Below are 26066 nucleotides of genomic sequence, written 5' to 3'. Positions count from 1 at the left end.
CTGTGGTTTCATTTTGAGTTCATTTTTGGTTATTGATATTCAATTGTTCTGGCACCAGACGGTATCTTTCCAATTATATAATGGAATTTAATTATTTCAGTGATATTGTATAGTTTTCAGTGTATAGGTTTTCTTGATTTTACCAGTTTTATCTGTATTTCATTGTTTGATGAAGTCGTAAATATTTTTAAAATTTTAATTTGCTTGTTTTTTGCTAGTATGATTTTTTTCCCAGCCTGGCTCATGGGAATGGCCACTCTTCCTGGCTCTGTGTGAACACCAGGCATGGTTTCCTCTATTTCTTTTAGCTTTTCCCCACCCCCCACCCTTGGTTTAGGTAGTTTCCTAGCATACATGCACTGTTCGTTACTCTACTAAATACCCGACAGGGGATCTCTGCAGGTCTTCAGGTTTCTTTCCCTGTGCTATTCTCTCCTATCCAGTGTTCTGTCCTGTGATCTCTCTCTGCCTTGGTTTTACCAGACTCTCAGCTTCATCACCTCAACTCGGGGAGTCTGGGAGACTCTACCTGAGGTTTTTCCTCCCTCAGTCATGGCCTGGAACGTCTGTCAAGGCAGAGAGCTGAGGCATTCATAAGGCTTACCTCACTTGTTTCCTTTCTTTCGGGGATCATGGTCTCCATTGCTTGAAGTCCACTGTCCTGAAAATCGTTGTTTAATGTGCCTTGTCTATTTTGTTTTGGTTGTTTCAGGTAAGAAGGTCAATCAGCACCTGTTCCTCCAACTTGGCTGGAAGCAGATTGCAGTGGAGCTTCAGCCCAGGCTGTAGAGTGGCTGGAATGTTTTCCTTCTCTCTTTGCTCAACTGCTTCCTTTCATCTTCTGTTTTTCAGTGTTGCCATCCCTTCCTCAGAGACAGTTCGCTGGGCTCAGTGTAGATCAGTTTTTCTTAAGTGCTCATAGAACTCTCTTTACTTATAGCATCTATCTGAATTTATAATTGTCTTTGTTCCTGACCACACTTAAAGTATTTAAATAAGAACAGAGGTCTTATCTGTTTTATCTTCAGAGCTGGGTGTAAGGTCCTCCACATTGCAGGCCCTCGCTATATATTTGTTCATTGTATGAATGAGTGACTGTTAAATGTGCAGTCCTTTATATCCCAAAAGTACTCATGTATTTTATATCTTTATTGTTTTCTCCCTAATACAGATTTTGTTATCCTATTGAAAATGCAAGATGCCATTTTTTCCCAGCAAAGATTAGTAGAACTTAAAAGCAATGAGTGTGAAAGACTCACAATAAAAATTGGAAAAATGGAAAACGAGGTTAGCGTTCTGCAAGATGAGCTCTATGAAGCCAAAAAAATAATGTCACAGTTAAATTATGAAAAAGCCGTATGGGAATGTGAACTCTCTACTTTGAGGTATGACATCCTAGTTTTAAAGAAATGTTTGCATGTACTGTTTACTTCACACTAAAGATCTACAGCAAAATTTGAGTAATTGCTACTTCCATTCTGGGGTTTAACAGGGGTAAAATCTGTGATGTTGTAGAGTGTGAAATTCTTCAAAGTAAGACAGTAAGTTATAAACTGTGAATATGTCTACTAATAAACAAATGCATATTCTTTTACTACTTAATGCTAATGGCTACATAGAAGTCTAAAATTTGGCAATCTCATTATTCCAGAAATTATATTTTGAATTTTAAAATTTTCTGTATTATAATCAATGCTACAAGGAACAGCTTTGATATAAATATTTTCCTACATTTCTAACTATTTACTTTGAATAAATTCTTCAATGTAGAATTTTTGGTGAAAGTATAGGAACTTTTAAAGAAAGATCTTTGATCAATATTGATATTTTTTTCTCAAGAAACTTCATATTAATTTACAATTGAACAGAATGTGAAATGGCCATTTTTCTCAACCCAGAATGAATTTTAAAAATTTTATATGCTTTTATTCTGAATATGCATGGAACAAAAAGTAACATGGAACATAATTACGGATTTGTTTCTTCAACATCACTCTCTCATACAGAGATAAAGTTAATTCAAAGTTCTATGTTAAAATACATATTATCCTATGTTATTTAATTAAATATTAGATCTTCTCTTGTTCCAAAGCAGATTTTAAAATTTTTTATGAAATATAAAATAATGAGCAAGATACACTGAACATGTTACCAAACAAAGAAATGCAAAAGGTGTGGGGTAATAGATACTGGACTCCTTAGGCTGTTCCTGGATCATGGTAATCTGTAGATACATGTTCTGTGAAAGACATGGGAAGGTGCTCTCCTACACGGTAAATTATTGTTAGGGATACCTGCAATATGTCATGAAGTTGACAATTTATTTCTACTGAATGTCTAAGCTTGTTTATAAACAGTGACTTTTTAAAACTTAGTTAACTTGAAATGATCTGCCCTAATTGAGGGGTAATTATGACTGTGTGAAAACAAGGAAACTTTCAACTTGTATCTTTAGTGGATCATTGCCAGTATTCTTTTCCATAATATTTACCAGAGGTACTAGTAACACAAACTTATCAGTTAGCAGATAGTTCTTTCATCAGTACTCTTTATATCTTTTGGAAGAGACTGAAATGAGAAATTAAAAACCTGAGAAGTAGGAAAAATATTCAAGAGCATGGAAATTTTATTAGGATAATAGACCAACATATGAAGAGGCAGATCATAAAGTGGACTTTGTATTTTCTACAAAAAACTAATTTTAAAAGATAAGTGTATTTAATTGCAGATGTACCTTAAAAGAAGAAGGAGAGAAGAGAAGAAATGCTGATCTGTTATATGAAAACACTCGAGAAGAGATAAGAAAAAAGGAAGAGGAATGCAGGAAAGAAGTTGAAATGAAACAACAAGCTGAAGAGTCTGTCAAAACACTGAATGCAGAAATGAATATATTAAGAAACTATTTGTCTGAGGTAAATTGATCTTCGGTAAAACTTTCTATTTTTTTTATATTTCAGCTTATTATGTGAGTATAAAAGTCCAGGTTATATATATTGCCATGTCCCGCCCATCACCCCCCCCCACCCCCGAGTCAGAACTTCAACCATGTCCTTTCCCCAGATTAACTTTATGTCAACAATATTGCTTACATCAATTTGGTAAAATATATGTTATGTAGGATTAAAACACAAGAAAAATGTTATCTTAAAAATGAATTATGGCATTTTTAGCTAAAATTCCTTATTATAAATATTGGCATCTGATAAGTGTTCAGTATATGTGTTCTGCATGGAGCAATGAAGGGAAAGTTGAGTTTAATCACTAATAAAAATGTTAATTTAGGCATTTTTATATTACAGTAAGGTCTATAGCTTTGAAACTCTAATGAAACTAGTTTAATGTTCTGTAAATTTTTTTTCACAGTACTATATATGTGTGTATTTAAAATTGTTGTTCTTTGATGAATTTAGCTGTCATTTATTCAATTAAAATTGGAGTAATTCTTGAGACATAAAAGTCCTTGTCTTCCATAAGCTCTTGCTTTTCACAGCTTTGTTAAAGGTTATACTCTTAATTAACTTTTTGGACTTTTTTCCCTGATGCTATTAGACCAAAACCTTTACTATATCTCTAGCTTGCAGAAAAGTACAACAAGAGTCAGAGGCAGCTATATGGAGAGTGGAATGCCAGACAGTTACAAGGTTGGATTCTGGCCAATCAACTTTACACACAAACTGAAACAGAAATGACTCTGAGGGAAATGGAATCTCAGGTATTTTCTTTAGTCATTTTCACATACGTGTTTGTGTGTGCTTGTATGTGTATATATTAATATGTAAAACACAAACTATATGCATCTTGGAAAGTATAAAGTATTTTAAGCTGCGTGTCTGTGTATTTATACATCTATGGCAGTGATGGTGGTGGCATTTTTGGCCCATTGGATAAAATATTGTTCTCAATTCAGTTACATTTCTCTGCCATAGTCCAGTAGTTATAGTCACAATGGCCTCATCCAAATCAGAGGCTTTTAATGTTTTCTGTAGGAATTGATGGTATTTTCATAATCTGAAATCCCTTGCTACTAAGAATAGATGTTCTAGTTTTGGGAAGTGATTCCATTCCCTTGATATATTAATGGAGAGGTTAGTTTATTACTTGCACTGATGGTTAAGGAGGAAAAGGACAGCCAGTTCAGAGACCATATTTGGGATGCCATGCTCCTCACTGTGGAGCGGAGTTACAATTTGCTCCAAGTAGTGTCTTATTTCAGTACAAAGAGGTTTTGCAAACAATAGTATGCCATAACATAGACTTAGTGAGAATTTTTTGATAAGTGTTTTGTTCCTAGTAAAATGATTGAGTGCATTTTCCCCTGTTCACACTGATTACGGTTTCAAACATTGTAACCAGGAGAAAATAAGAGCCATTGTGATGGCAATTCATGATTTTCTTAAGAAGAGCTCAATCAATGTTATCTTAGTTATGGTTGGTGTTTTGAAATGAAAGGCTTCCTTTGTGTTTATATGCTTACACAAGAGAAGTAACTGTGATTTGGTAGAGGTAGAATCAGAAGACCTGGGGGAAATTCTACAGCTTGCCTACATTGTTAACCTCTCCTTTTCAGAACTGTGATAACTAAATGAGTTTGTTGATGTATGTAGAAATGGTGTAGGACAAAGCCTAGATACATCATTTGTCCACCAATGTACCATACACACTGACTACAAATAGCTAGGAAGGTAGAATATCTATAAGGAAATTTTATCTGTCCAAATATATGCAAAGCTAAGTCTCTTCCTATGGGTAACGCAGAGGTTAGCTGTTACAGTGTAAACCCAATTTTTTAATGTAGTCAAATCTATAAATCTTTCTTCTTATGCCTTTGATTTTGTTGTAATTCAGGGAAAGGCTTTTCCAATTCTGAGATTCTTAAAAATTCTCTAATGGTTCCTTTTTCCTTTCATGGATTCATTTTCCAGAAATGAATGTTTGATGTTTTGAGAATTTATGCTCTATTATACAGTGTGAGGTTTTGATCCATCTTCTATTTCCAGTTGGATATCCTCTCATTGCGTCATTTTCAATGTATAAATGGATAGGTTCTCCTTTATTTTAAGAAGAAATCATATGTCATTTCATTGAGTGCTAACTAAAAGTTCCCTTTGTTGTACTTAGATTTATCAGAGTTATGAAAAAGAACGATTTCTCATGCGTACAAATGACATGTTGCATGAAGAAATAGCCATGCTACAAGTGGAAATAGCCACAATAAAATATCAGAATGAGGAAAAAGAAAATAAGTATATCAACCACATTAAAATTGTGGAAGAAGTGAATGAGAACCTTCAAATGACCATGAAAAAGAATGTGGAAAAGTTAACAGACACAGTATCTCAGTATAGTGACCAGCTTAATGCTCTGGCATGTGAGAATGCCTTGCTAAATGCTCAACTACAAAATGAAAAAGAGAGCAAGGAACAACTGCAAGCAGAACTTGAATCCTGCAGTTCTAGACTGACTGCTGCAATACATGATCAATACGTTGATCAAATTCTGATGTCAGGAAGAGACGTCGAAATGTCTTTCCAGAGAGCAGGACATGAGTGGTTTTGCTTACGGAATGAAATAAATGTACCTGTGTCTGATCTCAAAGAAAACCATGAGATTTTTGGTCAAAACTGTTCTAAGGCTCAAAGTCAAATCGGTAGCCTGGAAGATGAGCTCCCTAGCACAAGAAATGTTCTGAGAGATAAGACTCTGTCTTTGGAATGTGTCCAAAGACACCTCTACCAAACAGAATGTCAAATGGAAAAGATCAATCAAATGTATGAAAATGAACAATATCAAGTGAAGAAATACATTGGACAACAGGAATATCTAGAGAAGAGAATATCTGAACTAGAAAGAGGAAATATGTTGCTTCGAGAGCAACTGGTGTACGCTCACAGCAGAGCAGAGCATAAAGAGGAGACACTGATGAATATGCGAGAGCAATTTCAAGATACTGTGAAAAACCTTCTAGCTGAGAACGGAAAGCAAACCCGTCTGCTAGAAGATAGAATTAAGCAGTTAATCGGTGAATGCAATCAGTTGAAAGAAAGGCTGTATCAAAATGAAAAAGGGAAACCAGAAGAAGTAAGTATCAAGAAACATAAATCTTTTTCAAAGTTCCTGAAAGAAAATTTAAAGTAATCTTTGTTTGTGACCATATGTTGAATCTAGTTGAATATAAACATATCTAGATGATAAATGTATTTGCAATATCAGGCTAGAAACATACCTTGTTTCCAGCTAATAAAAGTTATACATAAAAAATACTTTTTTTAAATTTATATTTTATTTCAGGATATTATGAGGGTACACACGTTTTGGTTACATTTTATGTCTTTGCCTCACCCAGGCAGGGTTTAGAGGCACGCTCTTCCCCTCTACCATGCTCACCATGTCCATTAGTTGTGAGTTTATGCCCTCCCCAAACCCCTAATTCCTGGAAAATATTACTACCGTGTGAGCGCCATAGTGTTGATCAGTCAGTGCCAATTTGATGGTGAGTACATGTGGAGGCTATTCCTCTGATCCTGTGATACCTTATTGTGGATAATGAGCTCAAGCTCAATCCAGGAAAAGTATAAGTGGTGCTAGACCACTGTCATTTCTTATTGTCATACACAATTGTGTAATATTCTTTGTATACATATACCAAATTTTAGTAATCCAGTCATGAATTGACGGGCACTTAGGTTGGAACAGAACATGGTAGACCGTGGTCAGGTTCAACAGTAGGAGCAGGAAATTCAAGAAAAAGCCACACAGTTTATTGCAGAAAAATTAGGAGAAGTCAACCTATTTTTACAGGTTAAGTGTGAACTGCACTTGCATTCATTTCCCTGCAGATTATATTGTCATATGTACATTGTGTGTGTTTTTTCTACTACACTTTTAGCAATTGGTTTTGTAGATTTCTAGAATTAGGGTGGCGTTTGTTTCTCCCTTTAACTTTTTCAGTTTCTATCGTCATTACAACTAAATCGATCTTTGAGAGTAGTGATGCACCTTAGAGAATCATTTGTATATTTAGGCCAGTTAGCATGCAGTTAGCATAAAACAATAGTACTAGGAAAAGAAAAAAAAAATGGGATTTAGAAATTCTACCATACTCTTGAATTGTACTTGTGTTACAATGTTCAGTTTTTAAAATTGTAAATTATTTCTATTCTTTAGATTATTAGATTCCTTGAGTACTAATTTATGAATGATTCAATTTTTTAAAACCCAAATTGAATGATCGATTTAGTTGATAATTGCTGATAAATATTTTAAACCTCATCTTCTTTTGTCATGTATTTAAAATTGCTCTCTGAGGATGGGTGTGGTGGCTTATGCCTGCCAGCACTTTGGGTGGTGGAGATGGGAGTATCACTTGGGAACAGGAGTTCGACACCAACGTTGGCATCATAATGAGACCCCGTCTCTCCAAAAATAATAAAATGTGCCAGGCATGGTGGTGCACACCTGCAGTCCCAGCTAGTCGGGATGTAGAGGCAGGAGGATCGCTTGGGCCCAAGAATTGGAGGCTGCCGTGAACTGCGACTGGGCCACTGCACTCCAGCCTGTGTGACAGGGAGATACTTTCTCTAAAAACTAAGATAAAGCAAAATCAAATAAAATCACCGTCTGATTCAAAAGTGAAGGAAACAAATATGCAAGAATTGTTTAGGTTGTCACTGCTAAAAATGTATCCTTTTAATTTGTTTCAGGCACAAGCAGCATCGGAAGAATACAGAAGACATTTGAGAGAGAATCATCTGGCTGCAATAAGCAGTCAGAGGGAATTCAGAATGAGTAATCTTGAATCCCAAGTCTCCAATATGACAACTGCTCCAGAAGATTTTCATTGTATTGAACTGGAAAAATATAAACACTTCTATCAATTAGAGTTAGAAGACAGAAAATACTTGCCAAAGAAACTAAAAATGTAAGTCAAAATATGGAATGGAAAATAAGTAAAGATCATTAATTTGCCTTGAAAGCACGCCTTTTATTAAGACAGGTTCATGAGATTACTGGGAAGTGAAAGCTAGCTAGATAATATAATTTTGGAAAATTATATTAATAAATAAACTTGCCTTTAAAATGGGAGTGCAGGACAGTTTACATCTCTCCCTCTTTTCTTGTTTTATCTGGCTTTGTTTCTCCTTAATAGTCTCACGTAGTTAACCTGACCTGATAGTCCTTGAGCTAAGTATTTTGGAAGCTTTATGATTTAGAGAGGGATACTGTCATAAAACTGCTTGTCACCATCCCCCTAAATGAAAATATTAATGAGTTTGACTCCTTTTCGGAAGACTACAGCCCGAACCAAATAGCCAAGTACTGCAACTACTTCTGGTGCATTCTGGCACTCAGTAAATTATCTTGTTTATATTGGTTTACCAAAAAAAATAATTTCTACATTTTCTTTTTTTTTATTTATTCAGGATGTTATGGGGGTACAAACATTTTGTTTACTGAAAGGGTGAATGAATGACCTAAAGGACACATTTCACACACAGGTTATGTGAGAGCAATGTGGCTGGTTTATTCACCCGGGTGTGGGTGGGCTGAGTCAGAAGTGTCAACACAGAAGGGAGTTCAATCAGGTTTTTTATAAACCGGGATAGCTGACCCCCTCCCACCAGCTGTGTTCAGTTCTTTGTTTCTGGGCCACACTGGCAGGTGGAGAATTGCTTCCTGCTATGGGCAGCAGAGGACAGTGGGCACAACAGTTGTTTGTAGTACATTTTTCTTAAAATGACCAAGTCCTATGGCCCCTTTCCCCAGTCGCATCCATCCTTCTGTTCTGACATAGTCCTTATCAGGAGACCTAGGGAGGGATAGCCTTGGTCTCCATCAGGGAGGGAGCGGGAAGGAATGCTGGCTGCAGCTGTCTGATCTACAAAGTCCGGGGTCTCCCCAGACTGCTGTGGCTATTGTTTTATGAGCCTAAGCTTTGCATTAACCACATTCTGTCTTATACATCCTTTTTGGGTTTCTACCTGTAATAAACCTAACGGTTGCATACAATGCTGTTTGCCCTGCCCAAGCTTGGGCTACAAGCATGTCCCTTCCCCATACAGTGTGCTCTGCTTCCATTAGTTGTGGGTTTACCCTCTACCCTTCCCCCTGACCAGCACCCACTCAGTATTACTACCATGTGAACACCATAGTGTTGGTCAGTTAGTACCAATTTGATGGCGAGTACATGTGGTGCATGTTTTCAACCCTTGTGATAACTCACATCAAAGGACGGGCTCGATCTCTGTCCAGGATAATATAAGAGGTGCAAGGCTCTTTCAGACATCAGCCTAGGCAAAAAATTTATGAAGAAGAACCCCAAAGCAATCACAGCATCAACAAAAATAAACACATGGGACCTGATCAAATTAAAAAACTTTTGCACAGCCAAGGAAACTATCATTAGCGTGAATAGACAACCTGCAGAATGGGAGAAAATATTTGCTTTCTACACATCTGATAAAGGGCTGATAATAAGAATCTATATAGAACTTAAGAAAACAACAAGAAACAATCAACCCCATCAATACATGGGCAAAGGACAGGAACAGAAACTTTTCAAAAGAAGACAGAATAATGGCCAGCAAATATAAAAAAGTGCTCAATATTTGTACTCATTAGGCAAATGCAACTCAAAACTACAAGATATCACCTAACTCCAGTGAGAATGGCCCTTATCAAAAAGTTCCAAAACAACAAATGCTGGCCTGGATACGGAGAGATAGGAACACTTTTTACACTGCTGGTGGGACTGCCAATTAGCACAACCCCTGTGGAAAGTAATTTGGAGATACCTCAAAGAGCTAAAAGTAGAAATACCATTTGAGCCAGTAATCCCACTACAGGGCATCTAAACAAAGGAAAAAAAGATGTTCTAGGGCCAGGCATGGTGGCTTCCACCTGTAATGCTAGGACTCTGGGAGACCGGGGCAGGTGGATCATTTGAGCTCAGAAGTTCGAGACTGAGCAATAGCCTGAGCGAGAGCAAGACCCTGTCTCTACTAAAAACACAAAGAAATTATCTGGACAACTAAACATAGACAGAAAAAATTAGCCAGACATGGTGGCACATGCCTGTTGTCCCAGCTATTCAGGAGGCTGAGGCAAAAGGATTGCTTCAGCCCAAGAGTTTGAGGTTGCTGCAAGCTAGGATGATGCCATAGCACTCTAGCCTGGGCAACAGAGTGAGACTTTGTCTCAGAAAACAAACAAACAAACAAAAAGACATTCTTTCATAAAGACATCTGCACTCCAATGTTTATAGCAGCACAATTCACAATTGCAAAGATGTGGAAATAACCCAAATGCACATCAATACATGAGTGGATTAGTAAAATTTCAGATATGTAACTATGGAATACTACTAATCTACCTTTTCATAGGGATAATCATTTTGTTGTGTGTATTTAAGGAGTATAAAATGATGTTTTGATATGTTTGTACATAGTGAAATAGCCATTATATTGCACCAAACTGATAAATTCACATTGTTCATTTTCACTTACTATTCCTTTCAATACAAGTGTTTCTTATGGCATCCACAAGAATCTTATAAATAGAGCCATTGCAGAAGGCAGGAATTATTACTTGTTAAGCCATACATTGCTGCATCATTGATAGACATTTCTCTACCCTCCTTACTTTATTTAAATTACTTCTTTTTCAGCAATTCCCCTAGGAATATATATATATATATATATATACACACACACACACACACACACACACACACACACACACACACACACACACTCACTCACTTCTTTGGAACAATTGTGAAAGCGTAACTGCACAGAGTAGGCATGCTTTGACACATCTTCAAAGTTAAAACACTATTTACTGGGAAGTTCCATTTACTCTTATGGTCACTTTTTGAAAATGTAATCATTTAGGAATCATTTAAGAAAAAATGAAATACTAAACATTTGTCTTTTTGCAATCTTCACAGAGCTACTGAGAGGCCAGCAGCGTTCAGTAGCAGTCTTGTTGCAGAGACACAGGAGACCAGAAGTTTCTCTGGCCCTTGTACAATGAGCACAGAGTCAGCTTCTGCTGGAACTGTTGTTGATGGGTTAGGTCTTCACAGAGAATTTCCTGGAAGAGAATACTCACTGTTTTCTTCTTCCTGCCCATGGACTTTAGATACCAGCTTGAAGAATAACTTGAGTGAGGTTAGTTATATGATCTTCTTTCCTTTGGGTTTCAGATTTCTGATATAATTACTGTTTTTAGTTTGGTGAAATACTGAGTTGTTTAAATGACCTATGCATGATTAGTAACGGTTATAATTATCTGAGTTAATAAAGAGAGGAAAGAGAAAGTTTTCTATTTTCTTAAATTCCCTGCAGCTCTCATTTTCAAGAGATACCCAGATAGTAATGTTATTCAATACATGTAAGTAAAATGACACATTTTAGATTTGTTTAAAGGCTGCATTTAAGTTAGATGTTAGAGATTGAATTTTCTGTAATAACAGGAAGTATATTGAGAGGTCCTTTGGCTTCCTTCCAATTGATTTTAGTTTGGCTGTGGTTGTGGTTCATAACACTTTTGAAGTTTTCCTCTACCATCTCAAAGTTTCCACCCTTAGTCACAAGGGAATGATTGGCATCCAAACACTTAACCACATCTGGATATTTATTATTTATAGCAGTCCAAGAGAGGTAAGTTTTATGAATTAAATAAACCTGTAGTACTACAAAGATTAACTTCTCTTTTTAAATTAAAAGATTTGTCATTTCCTTACATAAAAGTACATGTTTAATTGCTAAGGTAATTACAGCCTTTTAATCTCAAGTTTTGTAAAATATGCCTATTGGTGGGCAATTGCACAGCACTTTTTAGTTAAATGAGGCATGTACTTGAACTTTTAAAATGGCATTCACTTTTGTCTCTCTGTCTTGCCATCACTTGAATGATTGATGACTAAGATGGAAAATCTATCAAGACATTTTGCTGTCTTTTTTCCTTCTATAATCGGTGCCAGGCACTGTATTGCCCTTCAGACGACAACAATTCTGAATTTCTAGTAAGGGAAATATGAGGAAAATGTGTGATTTAAGGGGAAAGTAAGAATAAAATGAAAGAGTCTTTTAAAACATTTAATATTTGACAGTCTCACTTGTCAATATAGATAAAATCACTCAAGCCTCCCACCAGCCAGGACAAAACTAGAAGCATCAATACTCCAGACCCTTTTCCTAAGCCTCTGGGTGCCCCTCCCAGAGCAGCTCTCTTGCTGGGATCTGGGTCCGTCCCTTTCCCTTCTGAGCTTTCATATGTAACCTGGGAAAAGATTATTACATTAATAGGCCCTTAGTTCAAGTCACGTTGCGATGTACATTTTACATAGTGTTTATTAATGGTAACGTAAGATTCTGTTGATAAAGCCTTCTCCCTTTATCTGGTATTGAGTTGTACTTTGACAACACCTGGCTGGTAATACTGTTATCAGATTATTCATTTGTTCATGCCTTTCTATGGTGGTGTTCTCACAAAAGTGTTCTGGAAAACAGTCTCTCAAAATACTGGGAAAAGTGTTAGTCAGACATTTGTGAAGGCATCAGATGTCATATTATGATTATTACCACAATATATTTATTAGCTTGAATATACTCTTTCAGGCCCCGTTTTGGGCATTTAGAGGGAGAATACCTTTTATACAAAGGAGTTAAACAAGAATCCTCTATATGAGAACATTTACAATACATTAAGAGTTAGAAATGTTTTCACACATTTTTAGAAATAACTAAAAATTGCAACTATAAGCAGCCAGATGTTTCCAAAACCTGGTACTAATTTCTGAAAAGAAATAAAAATTACAATTCATGAGCTATATATTTTTGACCTCTTTTCTAATTCTAGAACATCGTGAATCAAAGAAACTAAGTTTGAAAACTGGCTCTAACCTATATTTATCCTTATTTCAAGCAAATTTTGGGAGATCTTAGTGTTCATATGACAAAATGTCAGTCATAAGACAGGCAGCACAATATTTTTACCTAATCTTAGCCAGTAGAATATTCACATGACATTATGACAGTGCCATTTTCTTCATGTGTGTATTCATGATTCTGTGCTAAAATGTTAGTAGCATAGAACATACTTTAATATTTTAGTTTTATTAGAAGTGGAAAATAAAAATTTTATTTTAAGGAAAAATCAATTACAGTGAAAAAACCTCATCATGTTTTATAAAGGGTAGAGTTTTTCTAAGAATTTCAAAGTAACACATTCATGTGAAAATGTGATTTGAATTGTCCAACCTTTGTACTGATAAGAGAAAATGTCACCCTTTTTGGAGTCAGGTATATTCAGTAGACCAATATTAATTGTACTTTTTTATTAGATGATTGTAGACAGCATCACACATACACACTCTGTTATCTAAATGTGAAATAAATAGGAATTTTATTTTATTATGTGATTATTTCTCTATTTAAGCAATCCTCAAGTTAAGTCTAGTCTCTCTAGCAATGCCATGAAAATGTCTCTGGTTTACCTGAAGATTATAAATAATATTTGACTTATTTCAGATGCAGCAGGAGTTGGAAGAAATAACTGTAGGACTAGAAGTAGGTATGCTGTCAAATTTTATGAATTAAATTGAGAGTAATGATTTGATTTCTGAAATCAACTGTAAGTAAGAAGTGGCATCCCTCTCTATTATTTGGTTAATAGATACTACATTAAATATTTCCTCTTACGTGAATCTAGTGAAAGATGTGAAAACACTAACATTCATACTGAACAGTATACTTATGCTTCATGATTTCATTATCATATTCCATAGCTTCAGAGAAATCTCATGAAATTTATGTTTTCTTTTGTTATTTTCTGGATCTGCACTTTATTCACTCTACCATCCCTATGAACCTATTCATGCGTCAGGCAGCACACTGGAACTATTCTCAGAAAACGAAGGCATCATCAGCTTTCTACGTTTATGATAATGATTTAAGGCCAAAACCCCCAGACTCATCTAGTGACACTAAGCCAAGCAATTATAGTTCATAAGCAGTCACTTGACCTGTGACCTTTTAAATCCATCATCTACTTTTTCACTGGCATACTTTTGCCCTCAGAAAAGGTTCCATATTTCTTAGCATGGAAACATCACCCACATCAATGTGGTTCTTGTCAATTTTTTCAACTTCATATCTTGCCACATACCCTACACTGCCCCTCTGTTCTAGCATCTCAAAAACTAGACTACTTAGAATTCCACAATGTACCTCCTCACTGCCACCTGTTTTCCTTTACTTCTTCCCTCTATCTGATAATGGTCCCTCAGCTATCAAGTTATGTATCACTCCTACCAAAAAGTGTACTCTACTGATAGAAAACTTGGACAGATGGCCCTTGTCTGTGTTAAAAGAGTGCCCATTTTATACTTGTTATGGTCTCTCTGACTCTGCAGGGTGTTCCCTGCTTCTCCTCTTTGCATATTACAGTATACGATTGTTGAGGTCGGTCATGTGGACTGTGTCATCTTCACCTTGTCATTCCAGTGCTTGTCATAGTTCCTTCGCATGTGGTTGTTGAATGAGTGAAGGGAGCTGAGAAAACCAGATGCTGAACCACAATGATAATTAATTTAATGTGCAACTATGGGCAATAATATTTAATATAATAATAATAATATGATAATATAATATTAATATTACAATACGAGTTTTGTATTGCCTGTTTACATATATATTTATCATTCTTATTAACACCAATAAAGTTCTTGCCTCTTTCTTACTAGCTTACACTTATTTCCTACAAAATCTTTTAGGTAAAGAATATAATTCTTTACTTTTATTTCCAGGTGCTGCTGGATACAGTCCTCTAGAAGAGTTTCTCCTCTAGGATACATTAATGAGTCAAGTCTAAATGAATATATTCTTTGGAAGGCATCTCAACAATATATGCCAATTTTTTTTTAAATTATATGATGTGAAAGACTTTTAATTGGATCTTGCCAATGAAAGCCAATTTTATATCCTCAAACTGTCAAAGTGTGAGCTCTTTCAATAACCAAACACGCAAGTTTTCATGAATACTTTAGTGAAGTTACTTGATTTCTCATTCGTCTTTTACCATTTTCATCACTATACATAATGATAAATTTACATTTAGACAGACATCATTTTGGTTCAGGTACTGTGGTCATTGTCAATGTTTGGAGGTGTTACAATTGTTACAGTGCCATCAGACTTATGTAATTTTAATTTTCAGCACAGATTTATATGGCTCTTTCTTCCTAGAGACAAAAAGTTTGCCTAACTCTTTTGATTTTTTCTGTTCATTCAGATTTAGATCATGTGTGTTTTGACAAGTGTATCACAGAAGTGATCCTGTGGATCTTCTCTTTGCATCCTAACATGGGATCTACATCTGATTTGTCTTATTCCTGATGATGTTAGCATTGACCGCTAATGGTGGTATCTGCTGTGTTTGAGATTTGACTTGCTGAATGAGCCAAGCATAGTACCTGAAATAAATCTAACTCAGTCAGGTGTGTAATTCTTTTTACACTAACCTTACTTGCTTCAATTTCCTCATATTTTGGTGCAGATTTTATTTCTAAATTAGTGACATCCTTTGGTCTGTTGTTCTCTTTTTTTCTTTTGCTGTCTTTGTCTGGTTTTGATGTGAAGGTGATACTGGCTTTATAAAACTATTTGGTAAGTAATTGTCTTCTTCAATTTTTTAGGAGAGTTTGTATAACCCTGGTGTTAATTCCTTGAATGTTGGTTAAAATTCTCCAGTGAAACCCTCTAGGCCTAGAGACTTTGGGGAGAGGGAGCTGTTTTATTCCAAATGCCATTTGTTTCTTAAATAGTTACGGAGCTATTCAGGTTATCTATTTAATATTGGCTCAGTTTGGATAATTTGTGGTTCTTGAGAAATTGCTCCATTTGTTATACATAGTTAAGTTGATGAGCATGACATTTTTTGTAGCATTCATTAGTTATCATTTTAATGGCTGTAACATCTGCCTTTTTTGCTGCTCATGTCTGATATTAGTGATCTGTATCTTCTCTGTTTTTATCTTTCTCGGTCTTGTCAGATTTTTGTTGATTTTATTTATTTTTTTAAAGAACTAGCTACTTCTTTTCTTGATTTCTTATTATTTTTCTGGTTTTTCATATAATTATTTTTCTTCTTATATTCACTATTTCCTCGTCATTCTTATTTTCAGTTTCTCTTGCTCTTTTTTAGTTTCTTAAACTAGGACTATTGATTTGAACTTTTCCTTTTATAATAATGTAGGTACTTAGTGCAATAAATGTCATCTTCAGCACTGTTTAAGTGGCTTTCACATAATTTCATTAGTTATATTTTTATTTTCATCCAGTTTCATGTATTCTATATTCCTTTCAGCTTTCTTCTTAGACCCATGGCTTTCTTTGATGGGTACTATTTAATTCTCAACGGTTTGGAGAATTTCTGTTACCTTTCTCATTAATTTCCAGGTGTATTCAATTATTTTAAGTGAACGTACTTGTATGATTTCAATGGTTTTAAATTTCTTGAAGTTTATTTTGTGACTTAGAATATGGATTATTTTTGTGAATTCATCATGGATTATTGGAAAAAAAGTTTCATCTGCTATTATTGGGTGGACTGTTCTATGACTACCCACTTGTGGGGGCTGAGAGTGTTATTCACTTGTTCTACGCCTGTGCTGATCTTCTGTCTGTAGATTACTAGAGTGGGGTGGTGAAGTCCTCAGGTAAAATTGTGCATTTATCTGTTTCTCTTTTTAGTTCTGTCAGTTTGTACTTCATGTGTACAGAGGCCATATTGTGTACACATTTAAACAGCTCTTATGTCTTTCTTGTTTGTTGGCCTTTCCATTATTGTGTGATGTACCTCTTTATGTCTAGTAATTGTTTTTGCTCTGAAGTCTACTTTATCTCATGTTAACATAGCCATATTAGTTTTTAGAGAGAACTGAGGTTGCGTAGTTTATCACTTCCATTCTTTTACATTCGCTGTAACTATGCTGTTAAATTTGAAGTGCATTCATTAACAGGCAGTATAAATTTTGTTGAATCATGCTCTTTCCCCCTCCACTTTGGTATTGTCTTTTAATTGACACATGCCCACTATTTGCATTCAAGGGAATTGTTATATGCTTAAGGGTCAGGTGTGTGCTACTTTTTGATTTGTTTTCTGTTTGTTAATTATCTTGCTCTTTCCTCTGCATCTCTTTCCTTACCCTCCTGTTGGATACTTCAGGAGTTTTAGGATTAGATATTGATTTTTTTTACAGTGTTTTTGATAATATATCTTTTATAATTTTCTTAGTGGTGACTTTAATTATTATTATACATGCACAACTTATCAGAGTCCACTGGTGTGGATGTTTTACCATTTGAAGTGAAATGTAGAAACCTTATTTCCATTTAGCTTCCTTCAGCTTTTTACTTTTTAAAATGGAATGGTGCTAAGTGACGCCCCTGTTGCACTGGATGCCACATCAAATATCATTCAAAAACGTATGGGAAGAAGCATATTTTATCCTCCCCTATTTTCCCATTCTGATGTTCTTCTTTTTGAGGTTCCAAGCATTCTTCTGATACCAGCTCCTTTCTGTTTAGAGAACTCACTGTATACATTGGTAAGAGGAGGTTTGCTAAGCACAACTTGTCTTAGTTTCCTCCATCTGAGGATGCCTTCATTTGCCCTTCCTTTCTGAGTGTGAATTTTGCTGGATGCAGATTTAGTGGCTGATAGTTCTTTTCTTTCAGCAATTTAAAAATGTTAGGCCTCTTCCTCCCATCCTCCATGGTTTTGAATGAGAAATCTGTCATTTGAATCCATATCTCTCCATCAGTCTACATCATTTCTCTTGGGCATGCTTTGAAGAGTTTTTAATCTGTCTTCATTTTTCAGTTTTCAGAAGGTTTTAAAGGACATGTCTTGATCTGGACTTCTTTGGGTTTATCTTATGTAGAATTCACTTAGATACTTGAATCTGTAGGGTTTTGTCTGCCAAATTTGTGATATTTTCAGATATTACTTCATTGAATATTTTTTCAGTCCTACTGTCTCTTTCGACTTTCTTTTTTTCCCTGGGTCTCTGATGATACAGATGCTGTCTGATGGGTCCCCGCGGCTGTCTTGTTTGTTCTGTTTTATATCTGTTTTTTCCTTTATTGTTCAAAATAGGGAAATTCTATTGATTTGCTTTGAAGTTCATTTATTCTATCTTCTCCCTTTTACTATTGAGTTTATCCCCCAAATTTTAACTTAGTTATTATAGTTTTAAAATCTACAATTTCCATTTGGTTCCTTGTTTTTATTTTGTATGTCGGAGTATTATAGGGTTACAAAGGCTTTGATTACATAATTGCCTTTGCCCTGTCCCAAAACAGTGCCCATTCACTAGGGAGTATGCACCATAGCCGCTATTTGTGGATTTACCTAATCCCTCTTCCCCATTCCTACCTGCTCAACACCCTATCAATGTTTCTTCCCATATGTGCACATTAGTGTTGATCATTTGGTACGAATTTAATGGTGAGTGCCTGTGGTGTTTTTCCATTCTTATGATATTTGACTTAAAAAAATGGACTCTAGCTCCATCCAATATAATAGAATAGGTAGTTAATCATTTTTAATTTTTTTATACGGCTGACTAGTACTCCACGGTACACATCTGCCACATTTTTTAAATCTGCTCATGTATTGATGGGCACTTGTATTGTTTTCATATTTTTGCAGTTGTGAACCATGCTGCTATAAACATTCGAGTGCAGATGTCTTTTTCATAGAATATCTTTTCCTTTGGGTAGATGCCCAATAGTGGGACTGCTGGATCAAATGATAGTTCTACTTTTAGTTCTCTGAGTTATCACTATGGTACTTTCCATAGAGGGTAGTGTCAGTTTCCAGTCCCAGCAGCAGTATATGAGTGTTCCTATCTCTTGGTATCCACACCAACATTCGTTGTTTTGGGACTTTTTGATAAAAGCCGTTCTCACTGGAGTTAAGTGATATCTCATGGTGGTTTTTATTTGCATGTCCCTGAGGATAAGAGATGTTCACCACTTTTTAAAGATGTGTGTTGGCCATTAGTCTGCCATTAGTCTTTTCTTTTGAAAAGTTTCTGTTCATGTCATTGACCACTTTGTATGGATTTGTTTGATGAGTTCCATATAGATTCTGGTTATCAGCCCTTTATTGGATGTGTAGCATGTGAATATTTTCTCCCATTCTCTAGATTGTCTGTTTGCTCTCATGGGAGTTTCCTTGGCTGTGCAGAACCTTGTTAATTTGATAAGGTCCCATTTGTTTGTTTTCACTGATGCCATGATTGCTTTTGGGGTCTTCTTTATTAATTCTTTGCCTAGGCTGATGTCTGTGAGAGTTTTTCCAACATTTTCTTCTAGAATTCTTAAGGTTTCATGCCTTGGGTGTAAGTCTGTACTCCATTGTGAATTGATTTTTGTGAGAGGCAAAAAGGGCAGTTCCTGTTTGAGTCTTCTGCATGTGGCTATCCAAATTTCCTAGTACCACTTATTGAATAGGTATTCTTTTCCCCACTGTGTGTATGTTTCTTGTTTATCAAAGAGCAGATAGCTCTATCTGGATGGTTTTGTATCTGGGTTTTTAGTCCTGTTCCACTGGTCTATGTCTCTGTTCTTGTGCAAGTACCATGCTGTTTTGGATACTCTAGCCTTGTAGGATAGCTTGAAGACTGCTAAATTGGTGCCTTCCATTTTTTTCTTTATGCTTAAGGTTGCTTTTTCTATACGGGGGTCTTCTCTTGTTTGATATAAAGTGTTCATTTATTTTTTTGAGATATGCAAAAAACGTTGTTGGTATTGTAATAGAGATTGCATTGAATCTGTAGATCAGTTTGAGCAGTATGACCATGAGCATGGTGTGGCTTTCCATCTGTTTATGTCCTCTGCTATTTCCTCGCTCAGTGTTTTGTAGTTTTCCCTGTAGAGGTCTTTCACCAGCTTAGGTGAATATATTCCTGGGTATTTTATTTACCTTGTTGCCATTGTGAAAAGTATGGAGTCTTTGATTTGGATCTCTGTTTGACTGTTGTTTGCGTATATGAATGCTACCAATTTATGTACATTAATCTTGTAACCTGAGACTTTGCTGAACTTATCAATTGCAATAATCTCTTGGCTGAATCTTTGGGGTCTAGATAAAATATCATATTGTCAGCAAAGCACAGTAGTTTGACATCTTCTGCCCCCATTTGTATTGGCTTGCTTTCTTTCTCTTATCTAATTGCCCTGGCTAGGAACCCAAGCACTATGTTGAACAGAACTGGTGATAGAAGGCAATATTGTTTGGTTCCAGTTCTGAGCAGGAAATCTTTCAAATTTTCCTCATGCTGTATAATGTTGGCAGAGAGTTTGTCCTATACGGCTTTTATCATTTTGAGGTAAGTCCCATCTATGCTTATTTTATTAAGCGTTCTTATCATAAAAGTGTTCCAAATTTTATCAAATGCTTTCTGTGCATCTACTGCGAGGATCATATGGTCTTAGCTTACACTTCTGTTTATGTGGTGAATTACATTTATAGATTTGTGTATGTTGAAACATCCCTGCATTTTTGGGATGAAGCCCTCTTAATCATGATAGATTATTTATTTGATGAGTAGCTGAATTAGATTTGCTAGGATTTTCTTGACATTTTTTGAGTGTATATTCATAATGGATATTGGTCTGTAATTTTCTATTTTTGGCGAGTCCTTTCATGGCTTTGGGATCAGAGTGGTGTTGGCTTTGTAAACTGTGTTGGGGAGGAATCCTACCTTCTCAATATTGTGGAATAATTTCTGCTGTATAGGCACCAGTTCTTCTTCGTAGGTCTGATAAAATTAAGCTGTGAGGCCGTCTGGTCTGAGACTTTTATTTTTAGGAAAGTTTTTATTGCTGCTTCAATTTCAGTACTTGATATTGGTCTGTTCAGGAATTCTATTTCTTCCTGATTGAGCCTAGGGAAGCATTGTCATTCTAAGAATTTGTCCATTTCCTCCACACTTACAAGTTTACCTGCATAGACATTTTCATAGTATTCGTACATGATATTATGTATTTCCATGGTATGAGTTGTAATTTCTCCTTTTTCATTCCTGACTGGGCTTATTAGCACCCTGACTTTTGTGCTTCTGGTTCTAGTGAGGATCTTGCCAATCTAGTCAGGATCATGCCAATTTTCTTTTCTTTTCAAAGAATGAACTTTCTGTTTCATAAATCTTTTGTATAGGTCTTTTATTATTGATTTCATTTAGTTCTGCTGTGATCCTTCTTATTTCATCTGTTGGGTTTGGAATTGGTTTGCTCATCCTTTTCCAGTTCTTTGAGATGATTCATTAGATTGTTGGTTTGTGATCTTTCTGTATTTTAGAAAAAAGAATGTATGACTATAATTTTCCTCTCAGGAAAATTTCCTCACAGCAGTAGCTGTGTCCCACAGATTTTTGATAACTTGTGTCCCTGTTATCATTTAGGTCAAAGAATCTTTTGATTTCCATCTTAATTTCCTCCTTGACCTGAGTATCATTCAGAAGTATGTTGTTTTGTTTCCATGAATTTGTGTAGAGATGATTGTTTCTGTTGGAGCTGATTTCTAATTTTATTCCATTGTGGTCTGAGTGGATACATGGTATAATTTGCATTTTTTAAAAAAAATTGTTGAGACATGTTTTATTGCTTAGGATATAGTGAAGCTTAGAGAATGTCCCAGTAGCTGATGAGAAGAATGTATACTCAGCAGTTTTTGGGTAAAATGTTCTGTAAATGTCTGTTAGGATCATTTCTCATAGAGTTCACTTTAAGTCCATTGTTTCTTTGTTTATATTTTATTTGGAGGATTTGTTCTGTTCTGTGAAAGGGGTTTTGAAGACCCCAGTTATTATGGTGCTGCCATTTATCATTTTGCTTAGATGAAGTAGTATTTGTTTCATGAATATGAGTGCAGCTCTGTTGACCATGTAAATATTTAGAATTGTTATGTCTTCTTGTTGAATTGTTCCTTTTACCATTATATTATGACCATCTTTGTCTTTCATTACTTTTGTTGATTTGAAGACTAAGTTATTCGATATGAGAGCTGCTACACCAGCTTTCTTTTGGTTTTCCTTTCCATGGAATATTGTTTTCCATGTCTTCAGTTTGAGTCTGAATGAGTCTTTGTGAGTTAGATGTATTTCCTGAGGATAGATGTTACTTGGCATATGTATATGTATTCATTCACCTAATTTATGTCTCGTCAGTGGGCAGTTCAAGTCATTCATATTTATTGAAATATTTGATAAGTGGGTCAGATCTGTTCATCCTGTTGATTAGATTTCTGTTGCTTTGTTTTATCTCTGTGCCATTGTGGTATCTGGCCTTTAACCTTTAGCTTTTGGGTAATTTTACACTGATGAGTTCTATTGTGCTGATCCATGACTAATGCAGTTCTGAGTACTTCCTGCATGGCAGGTCTTGTCTTGAACAACTCCCTCAGAGATTGCTTATCTGAGAACAATTTTATTTCTCCGTCATATATGAAACTTAGTTCTCCAGGATACAAAATTCTAGTTGGGCCTTATTTCCTTTGAGAAGAGTGAGAATAGAGCCCCAGTTGTAAGGTGTCACTTGAGCAGTCTGCAGTTAGTGTGATGTGTTTCCCTGGGTAAGCTACTTACTGCTTTCCCCTTACAGCTCATAAGAGCACCTCTGTCATGTTTAATTTCTCCACTCTGATGACTATGTGTTGTGTTTTCCTCTTCATCATGGCTCCGCCAGGGGTCCTAGGAGGTTCTTGTACCTGGATATCTAGAATTCTAGCAAGGTCAAGGAAATTTTCCTCAATCATTCACTCAATTAAATTATCTAACCGTTGTGTATTTTCTTCTGCCGCCTCAGGAATGCCTATGATTCCTATGTTAGGCCTCTTATCATAGTTCCATATTTTTGTATGCTTTGTTTATTTCCCTTATTTCTCTGTTCTCTCTCTGTGACTGACTGATTTAATTGAAAGGTGGTATCATCAAGCTCTGGGATTCTTTCTTCTGCCTGACCTAACCTGTTCTTAAGGCTTCTTACTGTGTTTTGTAATTCCTTGAATGAATTTTTCATCTCCAGAAGTTCTGTTTGATTTTTCTTTAATACTTGAACTGCTTTAGTGAATTTTTCATTCATTTCCTGCACTTTGGCTTTTTTTGTGTGTTGTATTTCCATATTTTATTGAATTGCATTGAGGTTTCTTACAATCCATGTTCAAAATTATTCACCAGTCATTTCAGTGTTATGATTTTGGTTGGTATCCATTGCTAGAGTGCTGGTGAAGCCTTTCCTGGGTGTTCTTTAGCTTTTATTTTCCATACTTCTAGAGTTCTTTTGCTGATTCTTTCTCGTATGGAGCAATTTTTACCTCTTTGGAGGTAAAACCTTTCGATTTTCTTTTGTTTCCATAATGACATATACCAAGTTTAATATCTGAGCCCTGAGGTCATGCTTCTGTGTGAGAACTGACCACACCCTGTATGGTGAGTCAGTAAATGTAGTAAAAGGGCATGTAAACTGACCTCCCTATCCGTAGGTGTTGCTTGCTGGGAAGAACAAGCTTCAGTGTTGTTTTTGGTTCCTGTGACCTCGTCTAGTTACTCAGAAGAACTCTAGTGTCCCAGGTGGTGGGTGGGGCTCTGGAACTGGCAGGTGTGTCCTTATTTTACACTTCAGCAGGTCCAGGTAGGGGAGTGAGGCTGGGTGTGGCTTGGTTTCGTGAACCTGCACTAAAATTCCACAGAAGTTTTAGCAGGGGTCAAATTTCTGCTACCTGCCTTTGGGCAAAGCTGCCAGGGATGGGCTGAAGTAGGGCCTACTGAGCCAGAAAGTCTGTGTGTGGAGGCAGGGCTGTCTGAGACCCTGAATCAGGTAGTCTGGAACAAACTTCACTTCTTTCCACCCTCCCCTATTCTGTGGTTTCTTCCAAGCCTCTGCTGGCAGGCAGGACCTCAAGCCAGCCTTGTTGTACTATGACTGTGATGGGGACTGAGAGTTTCCCTGTCCAGGATCCCAGCCAGAGCTGGGAATGGGGCCCTTCTGGGGGAGGAGGGGTGCCCCCACATGTACACCATAGGTGTGAACCCAAACTGCACTCTCTCCCAATCTGCCCCTGCAGGCATCCACAGCTCATGAGAATTATTCACAAATATCCCCTCTTGCCCCTGGGTTTTGTGATTGGGACCTGAGTGTACTGGATCTGACATGTGGGCCCATCCTCTGGGCCCTGGAGATCAATCCCTGAACATAGCAGGGAGAAGCATACTGTTCCCAAGTCCCTCCTGGGATGCTCAAGCTGGATCAATGTCCCTCCACTTCGGGCTGTGTCCCACTCTGCTGAAGTCACCAGCAACAGTACCAGGGATGGCCAGCAGGCAGTGCACTCACAGTCCAAGCACCTCTTTTTTCTGCTACAGGACCTCCAGAGAAAAGGTATGAGCTCCATTCCCTGTGGGAGCCTCTGTGTGGTGGCTCAATTTTTTCTCTCAGTAGCCATGGGAGGGGGAGAGGAAGGGAAGAAAAAGAGTCTAGGTGGAGGAAAGTCCACTCTCTCGTCTTCTTCAAACCTCTCTCTGGGAGGCAGTCCACCCAGAATGACGGGTGTGTGGAATCACTCTCATCATCCAGGACCCACTGCACTCATGTGGCTCCTGCAGTCTGGGCCAGAGTTGAGAAATGTCTGTGTTGGGATGAGGAAGATGGAACCAGAATGTTTGGGGCACCCTGGTGAAGACAAAGGCAGCAGGTGTGTCAAAAAGCAATGTGGAATCTCCCATCTTGCTTGGGTCTGTGCGGCATGAGATGCACTAAGCGGTGCTGGGAGTCTGGTGGCCTTTTTGAAAGCAGCTCTCCACTCACTGGGAGCAGCGTTGTCTGGGCTTGCATCAACAGAATGTCTCTCCAGCACCTCAAGAGCCCAGGAAGAGTCTGAGAGAACAAGGGAGGGGTATGGTACTGGATCCAGGTACCCTTCCGCCTGGACTCCTAGCCTCTCTGGGCTTAATTCCCTGCCGGTGCCTTTCTCCTTCCAGTCTTGCTCTTCCTCTTCCCCTGGAGTCTCCTGTGGGTTCAGGAACCCTTCCTTAAGCCCCCTTTCTGATCTACATTTGTCTGTCTGTTTTTTCTCTTTCATCTAAAACTTCTCCTTCTATAGAGATGCTCTGGCTGGTGGTGCCTTCGGTCCACCATCTTACCCCCCATAACCATTTGTTTGTTTCTCATAAATTCTTTTCCTTTCCTGAATTTTTTAAGGTTTTCATTTGTTTCCAGACAATTCCTAATTGCTTATTGGCATGACCTCACTCAGTCTCATTGTAGCTGGGGCAGCGTAGAGGTTCAGGTGCCTGCTGGGCCCTGCTGACAAAAGAAGTATGGGAAATGGAAGTGCAGATTAGCCTGGACTCTACTATCTTGTCAGTGTGTTGATTCTGGCTTGCAGTGGTGGCTCAGCTTCCTACTTGTCTCCAGTGACTCCAGGGTAGGGAAGGTGACACTAGCCTTGCCTCTCAGTGTGTGGGACTTTTTATTATTGAGTTGAGGTGGAGGCTCAGCTTCCTGCTGAACTCCAGTGCCATCAGGGCTGCAAAGATGACACTAGCTCTGCCTCACACTGTCTTGGTAAGTCTTTTTCATCCTGGGTGGGTGTGGGGGCTCAGGTTGCCTCTGGACCCCATTGATACTACATTGTCAAGGGAACTGTAAAATTATTTCTTTTTGTCAGGCAGGGGATGGAGAACAGCTTCCTACTTTGTCTGTTGCTACCACTCCAAAGTGAAAATCATAATGCCTACTTTTGCCAGATGGGAAATAGAAGATGAGCTCCTTCGTTGGTGCCAGTAATACCAGCAGGCAAGAACATCAAAGCATGGCTGCTTCTGTTCAGTGGATACGAAGTAGATAATCTGCTCCCCAATGGACTCCACTGAAACCCTCCTTGTATTTCATTGGAGTTGGGTGGGTATTGCCAGCAAGGTTTTCTGCTGTTAGGCCATTCTTTTCCAATCCTTTGGTTGGGAGAGCAGGCTTCTTGTTTTGTTTTGTCTGTGCCTA

General features: G+C 37.2%; 1 protein-coding gene across 2 annotated transcripts; it reads left to right on the top strand.

Annotated features, from left to right (window-relative positions):
• The first annotated feature begins 7771 nt into the window (after window positions 1-7771).
• On the top strand, window positions 7772-25842 carry LOC123622670 (putative coiled-coil domain-containing protein 144C). 2 transcript variants are annotated; one of them, XM_045529217.1, is made up of 4 exons: window positions 7772-7918; window positions 10946-11168; window positions 13533-13575; window positions 25817-25842. In XM_045529217.1, the coding sequence occupies exons 1-4, from the start codon at window positions 7782-7784 to the stop codon at window positions 25825-25827; spliced, it is 414 nt and encodes a 137-aa protein (XP_045385173.1). In that variant the 5' UTR covers window positions 7772-7781; the 3' UTR covers window positions 25828-25842. The 2 variants fall into 2 exon arrangements, with proteins under 2 accessions (XP_045385173.1, XP_045385172.1); XM_045529216.1 differs by lacking the exon at window positions 25817-25842 and adding an exon at window positions 14810-14991.
• Window positions 25843-26066: the final 224 nt, after the last annotated feature.

The sequence above is a fragment of the Lemur catta genome, chromosome 17 (assembly GCF_020740605.2).
Source record: "Lemur catta isolate mLemCat1 chromosome 17, mLemCat1.pri, whole genome shotgun sequence".
Classification (NCBI taxonomy): domain Eukaryota; kingdom Metazoa; phylum Chordata; class Mammalia; order Primates; family Lemuridae; genus Lemur; species Lemur catta.
This window is presented reverse-complemented; position numbering and strand designations above follow the sequence as displayed.

Excerpts from the sequence above, each read along its gene's own strand:
- LOC123622670 (XM_045529216.1), top strand. The coding sequence starts at position 7,782 with ATGAGTAATCTTGAATCCCAAGTCTCCAATATGACAACTGCTCCAGAA. Across the intron at positions 7,919-10,945 it reads TTGCCAAAGAAACTAAAAAT|AGCTACTGAGAGGCCAGCAG; the intron begins GTAAGTCAAAAT and ends CAATCTTCACAG. Across the intron at positions 13,576-14,809 it reads AACTGTAGGACTAGAAGTAG|GTGCTGCTGGATACAGTCCT; the intron begins GTATGCTGTCAA and ends TTTTATTTCCAG.